A 16,024-nucleotide genomic window follows, 5' to 3' on the forward strand; every position below is an offset into this window, starting at 1 on the left:
AACTTTTGTTTGAAGAAGCAAAATTTTAATTTGTAGAGTTTCTAATATGATTTTCTAATTTCATTCACGATGAAGCGGGTGAAGGTAAGGTTAATGTCTATGTGAATCTAAATAAAAATACGAAGAAATGCAAACACATGATATTAGGGTAAAGTAGTTCACAAAATACCAGGGTGATTTAACTTGCAATACATATTCTACTGTTTCTATTGTGTGACTAAAAATATATATGTAACAGTCTCAAGTAGATAGTTCATTAAGTGAACTGAGAGACATGAAGAAAAAAAAGTAAAGCAAAAGACCTGCAATTCGAACTCTAGAAACAAATAGTTTAATAACTTCCTGCAAACATATCTCAAGAGGTGCTTCGAGTGGAAACCATCTACAGGGTAATTTAGGGAGACAGTGGGAACAGAAACTCCTAAACCAAAGTTTTCCGTTCATTAATAGAGAAATGATTTTTTATTGTGTCCAAATAAGAGAACTGTGATTAATACTAATATTGAACTCCGCAACTCAAGGAGCCAAATACGTTTTTGAAATCAAGAGAACTTAAACCATACAATACTATGAGTAGTCATTGAGTGAAACTACAATCAAAATTTCAAGTTGCAAACTGTAACACTTTTTTCTGAATCTCTTAATTCAGTTCAGCAAACCTGAGCATTGCTACAGATGATTCCCTAATTCAACACTTTATTTTCTAAGATATCAATACTTTGACGAAGGAGCACTGCTCCAAAGCCGCGATTTCCTAATTCACATAAACCACCTCACTCAAACCTGCAAAGAAAAAATACACATTGGCATATTGATATTCAGGTGTTGTTCAGCATAGTAGTCCAACAATTTATGTCAAACATATTTTACTATTCAACCAATAAACAGAAGTTGTAGTAGTAAAGTAGAAAGAACAAAGTCAGGAATGACAGAATAAACATAATCTGAGATTGGCATTATTCAAATAGAAGCTAAGAAAACAATTGTGAATAAATTCCCTGTAGGTTCCATCTCAATTTCAGTACAACTTTCAGGTGAAAAACAAAATACAGCATAAGATTCAACAGTCCAGACAAAACTACAAAAATACATCATTTAAGAAATTATTGAAAAGATGCAGCATCGCATTATTACCTCATAGTCTACTTCCTTAACTAGCAGGATTAGCAAAAAGAGCTTAATAGATGGAATAGTTTTCAGTAACACCAGGCCAGAAGTTCTTGTAGATAGCCTTGGCAACTGGAAGAATAGCAATAAGGGCAATCTGAAGTTGGTCAGAACTACTTGTCCTCACATTGATCTGCCCGCTAAGCTTGTTGTTCAATCCAGCACGAACCGCCATCTTATAGCTTCGTCCAAGAGAAATCTGTGACTGAAAATTGGCTCCCAAGGCTAAATCACCTCTCCACTGCACCAGAGAAAGACTCAAAGAAGACTGATCCTGACCAACTGGAAAATCTGCCTCTCTAAGCCTCACTTCAACATTGGCACCATAAGCAGAATCATTTTGAGACCGCACGGTCCCTGTGCTCCCCACTAATACCAATCGTTTCCCCAGTGCTATTTGATCTTCAAGCTTCACACCGGTTGAAACATTTTCTCCCAAAAATGTCACAGACACCCCAGCAGCAGTTTTATTTCTTTTGAAATTCTTGAACTTGGTCTCACCTCTAACAATGTATGCCAGCTGCTTTCCAATGTTCTGAATGTCAAAGCCTGCCATGGTTGAACCATTTTCCCCATGTTTAGCAGCAACTGATGAATCCAAGTGAATGCTAAAATCTTGCTTGTCTTTTGTTACTTGAACAGTAACTGCTGCCGGGAACTTGTTGATAATGGCCATGCTGTTTTCGATGTTAACACCATCGTAACCACAATCGTGGTCCCAACTATGAGTGTCTAAGACCGGCCTTGTCAGCAACTGAGAATTTGGTTCTAAGAAACGGTATCTATAGGCTGGATTGTCACTATCAAAGGACTGTGGCAACACCATATCAGGCAGCGGAACTGGCACAGCAGCTGGACTTCCATTCTCTTCATCTTCCTCCATGTAGTCATTTTCACCGTTCTTACCTCTTTTCTTCATGTCTCTCATCCTTTTCAACTCCTCTCTCCATTGCTTCTTCTGCAAAAGTTTCACTCGGTAATCATATTCCTCAAGATATGCCTTTCTTTGCTCTCCATTAAGCTTAGCAATCTGCGACTTCTTTAGAGGTTTAAATGGTGGGAGCTGGTCATATTCATCTTCCCCTTCCTCTCCATCAGAATCAGATAAGTCAGCCATTTCAATATCAGAATCACCATTATCAATCCCAGCTTGATCAGGGAGTTTGGGGTGGGCACGTGACTGCAACAACCAAGACAGCAAGTATGGAAGTGGAGGGGCGCGGCTTCTAAAACCAAACAACCTACGGTTATCAGCTGCTTCCTGAGTCTTTGAAATGTTAGTAGCCTCAGAGAGAATCTTCATCGAGTAACATAAAAGCAATAACAGAGGTTTCCAACTTTGACCATTAGGAAGCACCTTCTGGCCATCTCTATTTTTTCGACAAGAAGGATGGTTTTCAACAAGTGAAACTGGATTCATCAAATTTGGATTCATAAGACGCAGGTCGCCAACAGCCTGTCCAATGGCTTGTTGAACAATATGAGATCTTTGAGCAACAAATACATCATAACTTAGTGGGGAACCTGATGGTCCATCTGGTGGAGCAGAGGCAGCATGAGTCAGAGTGACAATCACATTACGCCATATTGTTGGACCGAGGGCACTAGTAACTGATCTCAACATGGGCAAATCATTCATATCTCTAGTTTGCAGGTCGAGGCGGTCCACATATAGAACAATATCAGGGGGGGATTTTTTGGTCAATTTCTTCACCGTAGACAAAACTTTTCTGTTGTAACTTTGCTCAAAAGCAGAAGATTTCAAACCTGGTGTGTCAAAGACCCTTATTTCCACTCCATCAACCATTCCAACAATTTCTGTCACAGAAGTAGTAGCAGGACCATATGCACTGAAGCTGGTTTTGGTTTCTCCGAAAATTGAATTAATTGTAGCACTCTTTCCCACACCAGTTTTACCAAGAACCAATATATTTAGAGAAAATGCAAAATCATCTCTTCCCTCGGCTTCAAGCCGGGAAGCACTCTCTTTTGCAGCATCTAGGCTGAACATTTCACCAATTTGCCTCCCTGCAACAAGTGTCAAACGATACAACACCTGTGCTGCTATTGATTCTTCAGTAGTAAAACCTAGTCTCTGAATCACTCTTAGATATTTTATCCTAATTTCCTGCAATTTCTCCAATTTCTTCTTATCTTCTTCGCTCAAATCGGTGTCAGAAACAACAGTACCTGCTCTACTCATGGAAGGAGCAAAAAGATTGGGACGAATTGAACGTACTGCAGGTTTACCTGTCTGGAGAGATGGTCCCAAACCAGCAGGCCGCTCGACAGAGAAAAGCCTAGATCCATCTTGAGCAGTTAAGGTGATACCGCCACCATCTTCTCCCCCTGCTCCAGATGCTGCTTTCAAGAGAGCAGCCAAAGTAGCAGTATCAAAGAGCTCTTTGCTACCTCCTTCTTCGTCAGATACATCTTCTTCATCAGAGTCGGTTACAATCTGGCCATCAATTCTGTCACCCTGTGAACTCTCACTGTCCCTAATTTGCTTCTCCAATTCTTCCAAGTATTTATTGGCAGAATCAGAGCCTCCAAAGATCATTGATTCATCCTTCGAATCTGACAGCAAGTCATCAATCTCTCTGTCAATATGATGATCAACAGCAGCCTCAACATGGCTACCATCATCCATCTCAATCACACGATCAACGTTGCTATCGGCTTCCTCCTCAACGGCATTATCAAAATGGGTGTCATCTTCAACCTCAACAACCCGATCAACATTGCTCTCGGCTTCCTCCTCAACAGCATTATCAAAATGGGTGTCATCTTCAACCTCACCAACCCGATCAACATTGCTCTCGGCTTCCCCCTCAGCACCATTATCAAAACGAGTGTCATCTTCAACCTTGACAGCACGATCAACATTACTCTCAGCTTCCCCCACAGCAGCATTATCAAGATGGGTCTCATCTTCAACCTCGACAACACGGTCAGCATTGCTCTTGGCTTCCCCCACAGCAGCATTATCAAGATGGGTCTCATCTTCAACCTCGAGTACATGATCGGCATTGCTCCTGGCTTCCCCCTCCACAGTATTACCGACATGGCTCTCATCTTCCACCTCAACAACCCGATCAACATTGCTTACCGCGTCCTTTTCTGCAGCATTATCAACATTGCTTACCGCGTCCTTTTCTGCAACATTATCAACATTGCTCCCATCTTCCACCTCAACAACATTGCTCCCAACTTCTCCCTCAACAGCATCATCAACACGGCTCTCAATTCCACCCTCAACAACACGGCTCTCAATTCCACCCTCAACAACACGACTCTCTATGTTTATCTCATCTTCCGCAGCCTCCAAACTCTGACTGACAACTTCAGAAATTTCTTCACCCTTCTCAGCAGGAGCAATGTCACTCACTTGCCTTTGTGCAACACCCTCATCAACTCCAATGTCAACAACTTCATCAGGCTTGGCATCAACACCGACATTCTCATCAACAACAACATCACCAGCCTTCTCAGTAAGAACAACGTCACTCAGCTGCTCATGTGCAACATTATCATCAACTTCAATTTCAACTCCACTGTCAACAACTTTACTAGGCTCAACGTCCCCACCAACAACTTCATCATCAACAACAACTTCATCACCCTTCTCAATAGTTTCAAAACTACTACCAACCTCATCAACAACACTTTCACTGCCAACCTTCTCAATAGCTTCAAAACTATTATCAAGACTCGCAACAGGAGCAGGAGCCACAGCCCCATCAATTTCAGAAACCTCATCTTTCACTTCATCCCCAACAACAGCAACACCTCCATCCACCAAAGGATTAACTCGAAGACTATCAACAACGAAATCTCCACCACTCGTAAGCTTCTCATTATCAACAACCCCGTCACCATTTTCAACAACACCAACACCAGAATTATCAACAGAAACCGGCTCCACAACCACAGAATCAGAACGAACAGTTTCAATTTCGGTTCCACCATCCCCTTCCTCTCGTAAACCGTTATTAATTTCTTCTCCAACAACATCACCCCCTTCAGAATCCACACTCTCAAAACCCTTATCATTAGCCTCCACAAAAACCTCATCCTCCTTCACTTCCTCAACATCTTTCCCACCACCGCCACCACCTTCTTTCTCCAAACCGACACCCTGTGAATCGTCTTCCTCCTCCTCCGCTTCATCTTCGTCATCAGCGGTCACCTTAGCAATAGGCCTAGGTGATTCCTGGTCGAAAGACTCTTCTTCTTTTTCTTTTACCTGAACGGTGGATTTGGCATCGTAAACGAGAATGGGCGTGGAAGGCTCAGCTTCGTCTTCGCCGCTAACGAAACCGTCATCGGAATCGGAACCGTGACCGTTAACACCGTTAAGTAGGTTGTTTGGTTCATGAAATTGGGAAGAAGAAGATAGGGTTTGGGAATCCATGGAGAATGAAGAAAAGAAGAGATAAGGTTTTAGGATTAGGCGGAGAGAGTGAAGTAGAGAAATGAAAAGAGGGTTTTAGTTTTACGCTAAAATACAAAGCAATTCTATGCTTCAATTCATATCCTATCTATCGGATTGCTGGAGAGTATTGACGCTTCCTTTTACTCGTACTGCATTTTCATTGGATCGATTTTTAAATTTACGTTTTTTATTTTATTTTGACTAACTTTTATTGTTTCAAAAATATATTAATAAAATATTGAATTAGTTAATACAATTCGGAAGCTCTCCTAGGGTTTCTTGTTCGAATGGTTTTGAGATTTTCGTCGAAACGACGCTCCTTTCCGGTGGTTTAAAGTTCTAATCTTAGGAATAGGAACCACCATGAAATATTGTCTAGGTTGGAGGATTGTCTTTTTTTTAGAGTTTTTCTTAAATGAACCGATTGATTATTCCGACTGAAATTTTGGAGTTTCCTTTTATTTTATGGTTTCATGAATCATCAAGAGGAAGGGTTTGTGAGCGCAAACTCGATCAAGGCTCTCGATCCAACGGAGTCACGCTCGTAAAATTAAGGGTATCAAGATTCAAAAGTTGGTCAAAGATCTTGAGAATGCTCATTCTTGGTTGAACTAAGAAAGGAAGTTTGGTTTATTGGAAAATCAACACCATCTGGAAATGCATAACGAAACCAAGATTTCGTATAAGAATATGGTCATAGGGGAATCTTGTGGAGTTACAGATAATTGGAGTCAACAAGAGGAAGATATGACAAAATTAGAAGAGGGAGTGAACATGATTTGCATATAGGAACATAAGGTTAAGGTTATGAATGTCCAAAATTCGTGTTATAGGTGATTGAGGAAAAAACGATAGTGAAACCTTGGGAAAAATGAATCATTATCAAGATGCTTGGGAGTAAAACAGGTTTTAAGGCTCTTGAAATCGTTTTCAACAACTATGGGCGAGAAGGGGAGTTCTGAGCATTGTTGATCTTGCTCAGGACTACTGCCTTGTCACATTTTCCAGCGAAGAAGATCACCAAATAACTCTTATGGAAGACCACTGACTCATTTATGACCACTATCTCACAGTGAGAGAATAAAGCCTTAACTTATGTCCTTTCAATGATGTTGTTGAGCAATTGGTTGAGTGGGTTAGAATTTATGGTCTACCCATAAAGTATTATGAACAAAAGGTTCTAACCTTCATTGGCAATCGTATTGGCAGTGCTATCAAGGTGGATAAAAATACTCTTACAAAGGAGCATGGGAAGTGTGTGAGACTCTGCATTCAAGTTGACTTATTCAAACCTCTCCTTGCTATGTCGTGATCAAAGGTCGACACTACAAAATGGAGTATGAAGGACTTCATTTGTTATGTCTTAGTTATGGGAAATATTGGCACTACGGTGAGAATTGCCATGACAGTAATAATGATGATCGAGGAAAATCAGGGGATCAGGACATAGGAAATAATGGCAACGAGTGTGCTACTTTCAACTCCAAGCCTCCCGAAATCAAAAAGGGTATGTGGATGGTTGTGCAAAAAGCGAGATGAAGGACAATAGGCACTACATAAGCCAACAAAGCTACAATTTTAAGGAAAGGCATGAGGGAGAACAACAAGAATAAAGGTTTCCGCTTCTCAACTCTAATGGAGGAAGAGGAATATGTGAATACATATACTAATGTGCAACATGAAAGGATGGAAGAACCTCCTGACACTGACAAGGGTCAACCTTGCTCAATGAAGCAAACCATGGAAGCTGCAAAGGAAGTTCAACGGAAAGACAAGAAAAATACACAAGTGTCCCAAAAGAAAAAGCAAGGCAAAATCGGAGGCAAGAAAGGTGTTAACATGACAGAGAGTTTGAAAATTCTCTCAAAAGGAATTGGAAAGGAAAAAACTAAAGGGGGGGCAAGGAATAAAAATCTACAGAACTTGGGAAGACTCATGATAAACATTGAGGTGGGGGAGACTCTAAGTGACTGTCAGGTGGACATGAGCAGAGGTTTAGATAAAGGTACCAACAATGAAGCGCAAAGTGGCATGTGAATAAACCTTGACAAGTTGGGACCTAAAATACTAAGGGCTCATGGAGTTACTTCTGTCTCCTCTCACCTACCTTCTCATGAGCCTTCTAACCTTATTGACCTTGGCATTGGGTTTTTCTCAAGTCAACATTGACTTTGCATAAAAAGAAAGAGAAAATAAGGTTGACGACGACTCCGAGATGGTGGCTGAAACACCAGAGATTAAGCAAGGAAATCAGGAAATTTCTAACACTTCCATTTATGATTGATCAATTATCATGTATGTTTTGGAATTGTCGAGGAGCTCGAAATAAAGCTTTCTTTCGTATGTGCAATTCGTACGTTAAGGAGAAGTTCCCTGATATTCTTGTTATCATAGAGACTAGGTCTGATCCTGGGAAACTCCAAAAAGCTTTTGATCACATGGGCTTTAGAGGTTTTTCCAATACTAAAGCTAAAGGTTATGCATGTGGTATTGTTATGGGATATAAATAGGACATGTTACAAATTCATAATCTGAAGCTACATTTTCAATTTATTCATGTTGTTGTTCGCTCTAGGGATGGACATATATGGAATTTAACTGTTGTTTATGCCAGCCCAAAGGAGGGTAACAAAAAGTGTTTATGGAAGGATCATGAATATATTGCTCACAACATGTCTACTGGATGGTTAGTGGTAGGTGATTTCAATGATATTTTGCATATGAAAGAAGCGCATGAGGAATTGTTGCTTCTAGATACAGATGCAACACTTTCCAAGCTAGAATCATTAAGTGCTCTCTTATGGACTTAGGCTCAACAGGTTATAAGTATACCTGGCGCGACCCTTTGGTTTTTGAAAATCTAAATAGAGGTCTTAGCAACGATATTTGGCGAACCATGATTCTTAAGGCTCATGTTCAAGTGCTTCACCGTCTTAATTACTCTAATAATCATCCTATCCTTATTCGTCTAATGGATAGAGAGTTGAGAAGGAAGACCAAAGACTTTACACTCAAAAGTGTCTGGCTTGTGGAAAAGTTCTTAGAAACTTTTCTCAAAAATTTATGGAACAACAACGTCAATCTGAGTAAGAATCTGAAGAACTTCAGGGAGCAAGCCACTCAGTGGAACTTGCACAACCTCGAGAGAATTCATAAAGAAAAGAATAAGCTTTGTATTCAAAAGACTGATCAAGGTGGGGGTGACCATGTTGGTATGAGAAAAATGGAAAAGCTTATTCAAAGCAATCTAGTCAATATCTTGTATAAAAAATAACTCATGTGGTTTCAACGAGCCAAAGTGAATTGGATGGTGGATAGTGATAGGAACATTGAGTTTTATCATATTAGGACTGTTTAGAGGAGCAGAAAGAAGGTTTTTAACAAGATAAAGGATGATGAGGGAAAGTGGATAGATGATAGGGTGAGGATAAAAGAGCTATTCAAAAACAACTTTCAAAATCTCTACACCAAAAATCTTGAGACCTCTAAGTGGATTTAAACGAGCTATATCCTCCCTTTTATAGATCTCAACTACAAAAATAATTTAGAGGTGGACCTGCAGAGTTTGGAAATTAAACAAGTCTTATTTAGTATGGCTGCTTGAAAGTCCCATGGGCTTGACGGTTTCCCGACGAGTTCTATCAAGGAACTTGGCATATCACATGGGAAAGTCTGTGTAGCTTCATTAAGAGCTCGTGGAAGAATGAGATTAGTATTGTTGAGGTTAACTATACGGAGATTTGCCTGATTCCGAAAATTTCTAGTCCCTAAATGGTTAATCATTTTAGGCCTATTGCCCTTTGTAATTTCGTCTACAATATTTTTAACATAGTGATCATCAATAGGATGACGTACCTTATGGACTTAATGATAACTCATAACCATACATGCTTTATTCCTAAGAGGAACATACATGAGAACATTGTGGTTGCCAAAGAAATTATGCATAATATGAACAAAGTCAAAGGCAAGAAAGGTTACTTCGCCATCAAGCTTGATCTTGCAAAAGCTTATGATAATCTTAGTTGGATTTTTATGGAGTGAATGTTAGAAGTGACTAGTATTCCTAAAATTGTGAAAGATCATATCTTGGAAGCTATAACCACAAATAAGATGTTTGTCTAGTGGAAAAGGGAGGAATGGGAATACTTCGATGCTAGAAAAGGGCTAAGACAAGGATATCCTTTGTCTCCTTATCTTTTTGTCATTTGCATTGATAAACTTTATGATTATGGATTCTGTTGATGCTAACCAATGGGAATTTTTGAAGATTGGAAATGGGCCCCCTAAAGTTTACCATATAATGTTTGATGATGATTTAATTCTCTTTGGAGCTGCAACGAAAAGGCAAATAACTATTATGTTACAAATTCTACACAACTTTTGTTAGATGTTTGGGCAAATAGTGAGTATGGAAAAGTCGAATATCATCTTTTTTAGGAACACCAACAGGGCAGGAAGGCGTTTTATTTTTAATAAGGTTGGTTTCTGTGAAACAGAGGTTCTTGGTGCATATTTGGGGGTACCTTTAACAGGGAAAAGTCTCAGACACAGACTATGCGTGCTTGATTGAGAAAGTGAAAAACAAGCTTACTAATTGGAAGCGAAATCAACTGTCGTTTCATGGTCGTGTCACTCTCACTAAAGTCGTTATAGAATCCTTCCCCGCTTATAGTATGATAATGATTGTTATCCCTAAGACGGGTATAAAGGAGATTCAAGAATTACAAAGTGCCTCTATTTGGGGGTGATAGTGATGAGAAGCACAATTTTCATATTGTTAGGTGGAGTGAGATTGCACTGCCTAAAATTCAAGGTGGTTTGGGGATTAGGAAACTTCGGCCTATGAATCAAGCTTGCCTTTCTAAGCTTGATTGGCAAATAAAGAGTGGAAAACAAACACTTTGGTGTAATGTGATGAGAAGAAAATACATAAATCAAAGGCAAAGAACTCCTGACATCAAGGCTAAATCTATAGACACTAGTCTTTGGAAGCACTTAGTTAAGTTGTAGCCCCGGTTGGAGATTATGACATATTGGGAAGTGGGGAATGACAATGATATCAAGGTGTGAGAGGATGCCCAGATTGAGTTAGGATTGAAGTTGATTTCTAAGTTGCAAAATTAGAACTGCATAGTGGAGCTAAACTCTAAAGTGGCTACCTTGGTTGATATTGATAGGGATTGGAATTGGAGACTTCTGAGAACCATGTTTGATAGCGATACTTTTGCCAAGATTGTTCATATCTCTTAGGTTTTGATGATAATAAAGTCTTTAAAGAACAAATGGGTATGCTAACTTACGTTTAAAGTGTGCAGGATCACAATTATATAAGTAATCCTAATTGAAAGGATATGTGGAGAAGCATTTTAAGTATGATTTTGATTGATCAGAATTTGATGACCCTGAAAGAGTTCACCAGCCTCTAAATGGTTCAGACTCTAGTCTCGTGGCCCAACCTCTGATGACAGCTTAAACTTTGATAGGTTAAAGAGCCTCTGATCCGTACATTATACTAAAGAAAACTTGTCTTATCAGAGCGCCAGATTTCTAGACATAGCCAACTAGGGTTTAATTTTGCAAGGCTCAAGGTATGGTGATGTGACCTCTTCAATCTGTTATACCTATTTATAGATACCTATTGCCTCGAAAGGTGTTATGAACAAAGCCAATATTCAGTGGACAAAGCTTCTAACCATATGCACTCTCCAATGTCTCTCTTGGCATGCTTCTTCACTAAGTTTGCTCTTGTGTTCAAACTCTCCAACGACTCTTTCTCTACCTATATAAAACGAAGCTGAAGATTTGAAGAAGAAATACAATAACACATTATATTACCTTGAGCATAACTCTGAGCTTTCATTCACAATTGTTATTTCCTAAGATCTTAAGATTTATTATATTTATATATCTTAGAAATCTTAAGAGGTTAAGAACCTTTGTGGTTGTTGCACAACTAATATACTTTTAATTATGTATCTAAGTGTAGTGGTTACCATTTCACTAAACTGATTGTTTATAGTATAGGAAGTCTCTTTCCTGCGTGCTTGAGCAAGGAAGTCACTTGCATGCGTACTTGAGTAAGGAAGACTCTTGTATGTGTACTTGAGCAAGGAAGTATCTTTCTAGGTGTTGGTGTAAGCCCTAGGGCCAATACTTTTAGTACTTGTATCGAATTATTTATTAATAATAAAAGGCTTTTTTCTTTATTATGTTTGTTTAATAAAGTCTCTATAATAGCTAGTTCGTTTAATGTATCAAGTGTGACTTAATCATGAGATCCCATTAAACATAAGGACATTATTCTTAAAGTATCCGTAGTCGAACTTTGTTGTGAAGTGGGATAACATTAAAGAATTAAGATTATTATGTATATAGACTGATGATCACATCTCATGGATCATGGATAAGGAGTTATCAAGTCTTAAACATAGGTATGAATATTATGAGTAATGTTTATACTGGATTGACCCGCTATGAGAATACTATATAGAATGTTATGCAAAGTGTCATAAGTTATTCTCATGGTGATAATGGTGTATACCACCCTTTGACCTGAAACCACTATGGACCCTAGATGTAGAGTCGAGTGCTTTATTGTTGATCAAACGTTGTCCGTAACTGGATGACCATAAAGATAGTTGATGGGTACTCCACGAAGCATGCCGAGGGACATGAGTGACCTAGATGGAATTTGCACATCCTGTGTAACAGGATGAATGTCTAAGGGCCCAATATTGAACTGGACAAGGATGACACGGTCTATGCCTTATGTTTAATATAAACATAAGGGTAAAAGGGTGATTGTACACATAAGTATTATTACAAAAGAATTTGTCAGATCACATGACATTTTCGTGTCTTGGGTAGAAGTGATGTGTTTCTAGATACCGCTCACTGTTTATTATGTTAAATACGTGATTTAATATAATTGCCAATGTCACGAAAACCTACACGGTCATACACAAAAGGACGGATTGATGAGAGATAGAGTAAATAAGGAACATCGTAAGGTACGGTGCACTTAAGTGAATTGTAGAACATCGTAAGGTACGGTGCACTTAAGTAGAATACAAAATATGGTAAGGTACCATGTACTTAAGTGATTTTGGTATATCATAAGATATGGGCCACATACACTTAAGTGGCCTTTTTAGCTTGCAGCCCACACAAGTGGTTATATAAATAGAACCCTTATGCAGAAGCATTTGATTAGATGAAATTTCATTTCTTTTTCTCTCTCTCTCTCTCTCTCTCTCTCACACACACACACACACACACGCACACACACACACTCTCTCTCTCTCTCTCTCTCACACGCACACACACACACTCAAAGCCTTCATTCATATCAGCTAGCACTGAGACTGGAGGAATTCGTTCGTGTGGATTGAATAGAGGCATTGTCACCATTCAACATTCATGATCACTCCTTAGATCTGCATCAAAGGTTTCAATCGCCACAAGTGGTAACAATTTATATCACTAATCATATCCATTCTTAAGGATCACTAAGGGAGAAAATTTTAATTTCCACTGCGTTTTGGATCGCAATTCTCCTTCACTAGGTTGATTGAGCGGAAGTCTCTTGAAAGGTTGCTTGAGTAGAAGTATCTTTCTAGGTTGATTGAGAATTGAAGTCTCTTGCAAGTGTGCTTGAGAAATTTGTAACTTGTTTGGTTATAGTGAAAAACTCTTGTTGAGGCAAGGGGACTTGACTACTCTTAGTTGAGGAGAGGAACCATGATAATCTTTGTGCGTCGATAGCATTTTCTTCTGAATGTCTTTATTCCCTCTGCTATATTTTTTCTAATACCAGACTCTGAACCTTGTTCAGAAGTGAAATGAATTTTTATGCATACACAATTCAAACCTTTCCTCTTTTTGTATATTGTGTTTCACCTTCAGTGGCTTCAGTTGGAGATTATGACATATTGGGAAGTGGGGAACGACAATGATATCAGCGTGTGGGAGGATGCGTGGATTGATCCAAAATTGAAGTTGATTTCTAAGTTGCAAAATCAGAACTGCGTAGTAGATCCAAACTCTAAAGTGGCTACGTTGGTTGATATTGATGGAGATTGGAATTTTAGACTTATGAGAACCATGTTTGCTAGCGATACTTTGGCTAAGATTAAAGTTATCCCTCCCCCTAATATGAATACTAGGGTGTCTGGTATTAGTACCTAGGGTGGTACTCACAGTGGGTCCTTCACTACCTCTATGTAGTGGCATCTCTCCTCTTCTGTCAGTAGAGATGTGAACAATAACATTAATAATTTGGTTGGAATTTGGAAGTTGCAAGCCCCTAAGCGCATTTGATGCTTCATTTGCAAATTATTTCATAATGGCATCATGCGTGTATGATTTGGATGATTGATGTTGACTATGCTTCAGAATCCGATGTTAGTATGGTGAAGCAGCGATACATCGATCGTTCATAGGTTACACAATTGAGATCGATCAAGTTATATATATATAATATAAGTAAATATGATGCAAAATATGGTACATATGATATATTGTTGTTATTTCTTTCATTCAAACACTTAATGGTTGTTTTCCTTTGAGCGATCAATGGTCATTTGTTTCGGAATCCGACATTAGTATGGTGAAGCAATGACGTGTTGATCAATCATACTAAATTAACAATCAAGGTATGTTTGACGGTATGCAATTGTTGTATTAGGGTTCATGACGGTACAAGGGTTGTGATGTCAAAGAGTTATGCGATTAGGGTTGTGACTGCGCAAGAGTGTGCTTTAAAGTATCAAGTGTTGATGCGAAAACCGATGTCGATTTCAAATGAATTGTTCATTAAAATTTTGCGTCAAGGCGCTGCCCCTTTGACCGGGCAGTGGAATCCCCCGCTAACTATACGTAGTGTAATCAGTCGCCGAAATTTAATTTGGTTTATTTAATTAACAGAATTTAAATTAATAATAATAATAATGTGTTTATTATTATTGTCTTGTGGTGATCGGTTATGGTCTTAGTTTTCCTTTATTTTATTTTTGGGATTTTAAAATATGACATATGTGTCGTGTCTCTCTTTTAATCTCTTAATGTAACTTCTTTTCTCATATCACTCCCTCGTATGTAAAATGAGTTTCTTTTACGTAATGTAATATTATGAAGAAAGAGAAGAATACAATATCAAAGGAGGACAACCTTGAAGATCTTGCTTGGAGAAGCTTAGATCGTTATTAGGTTAACTTAGGTTCTCTCATTGGCTTGGGAGAACAATTGCACTATGGGACATAACTGTTTCATTTTGTATGTATGTTGATGCATGTGAATGTATGTTGATGCATGTGAGAGACGATTTATATGATAAATAAGCCGGTGAGATCAGAATAATTGCAAATTCCCTCAAATTAAATATTAAGTTTATGCTTTCCAAGTTTTAGCACTCATCAAGACTAGTATCGAATAATGTAGGTTTCGCCTACGCGAGGTGCATGTTCTATATTAGTAAGGTGCAATGGGATAATTGTAATATCTAATTACTAAAACAATGGGTCAAACTTAACTAAACACATTATAATAAGATTATATACGTTTAGAAGCAAGAGTTGGAAATGATCCATGTGATGGATTGGAATAAGGAGTTATTCACCCAACTAAAATACTCGAGAGTTGTTATTAGATACAATTAGAAGGAGTTCCTACCTAAATAACCTAGTTTTGTGTAATCCGCCTACGCGGACTTAAAACAAAGTGAAATATGGATCTCGACCCACTAGAAAATCTTCCAACGGGATTTTCCGAATCAAATAATGAGGGTCATTTGTTTTGAGTAAAATAGTGGGAGCATATTTAATTAAAGGCCAAATTAAATATGTTATTTTAGTGATACTTATATTTTCATATTTTTTATGTAGATTACCATGACAACAAACACCTCTAACAACATTTTGTGATCAATCCTTGATAAAGAAAAATTGTTTGGGACAAATTTTCTGAATTGACACCGAAATCTGAGGATTGTCCTCAAGCATGATAGAAAGTTGTATGTCTTGGAGAAACTTGTTCCTGAAGAGGAACCTCCTAGTTCTGCACCTAATGAAGAAAGAGATGCTTATAAAAAGCATGTAGATGATGCCAATGAAAATGCTTGTCTCATGCTAGCTACCATGAACTCAGAGTTGCAAAAGCAACATGAGAACATGACAGCGTTCGATATGATCGAACACCTGAAGATGCTCTATCAAGAGCAGGCGAGACATGAAAGGTTTGAAGTTTTAAAAGCCCTTTTTCAAGGCAAGTTAGTTGAGGGAGCCCCTGTAGGTCCTCATGTGCTCAAGATGTGTAGGTGTAGTTTCAGTCAATTTATCTTTAATTTCAACATGAATGATATGGACAAAACTCTTCATGAACTGCTAGGCATGTTAAGAACTTCCGAGCAGAATCTGAAGTCAA

The 16,024-nt window shown here is 38.6% G+C and overlaps 1 protein-coding gene across 1 annotated transcript; it reads right to left on the reverse strand.

Annotated features, from left to right (window-relative positions):
- Window positions 1-422: 422 nt before the first annotated feature.
- LOC127106620 (translocase of chloroplast 159, chloroplastic) lies at window positions 423-5,736 on the reverse strand. The gene is made up of 2 exons (XM_051043916.1): window positions 1,135-5,736; window positions 423-783 (listed from the first exon to the last, which is right to left on the reverse strand). The coding sequence occupies exon 1, from the start codon at window positions 5,579-5,581 to the stop codon at window positions 1,178-1,180; it is 4,404 nt and encodes a 1,467-aa protein (XP_050899873.1). The 5' UTR covers window positions 5,582-5,736; the 3' UTR covers window positions 423-783; window positions 1,135-1,177.
- Window positions 5,737-16,024: the final 10,288 nt, after the last annotated feature.

This window comes from Lathyrus oleraceus, chromosome 7, assembly GCF_024323335.1.
Source record: "Lathyrus oleraceus cultivar Zhongwan6 chromosome 7, CAAS_Psat_ZW6_1.0, whole genome shotgun sequence".
In the NCBI taxonomy this organism is placed as follows: domain Eukaryota; kingdom Viridiplantae; phylum Streptophyta; class Magnoliopsida; order Fabales; family Fabaceae; genus Lathyrus; species Lathyrus oleraceus.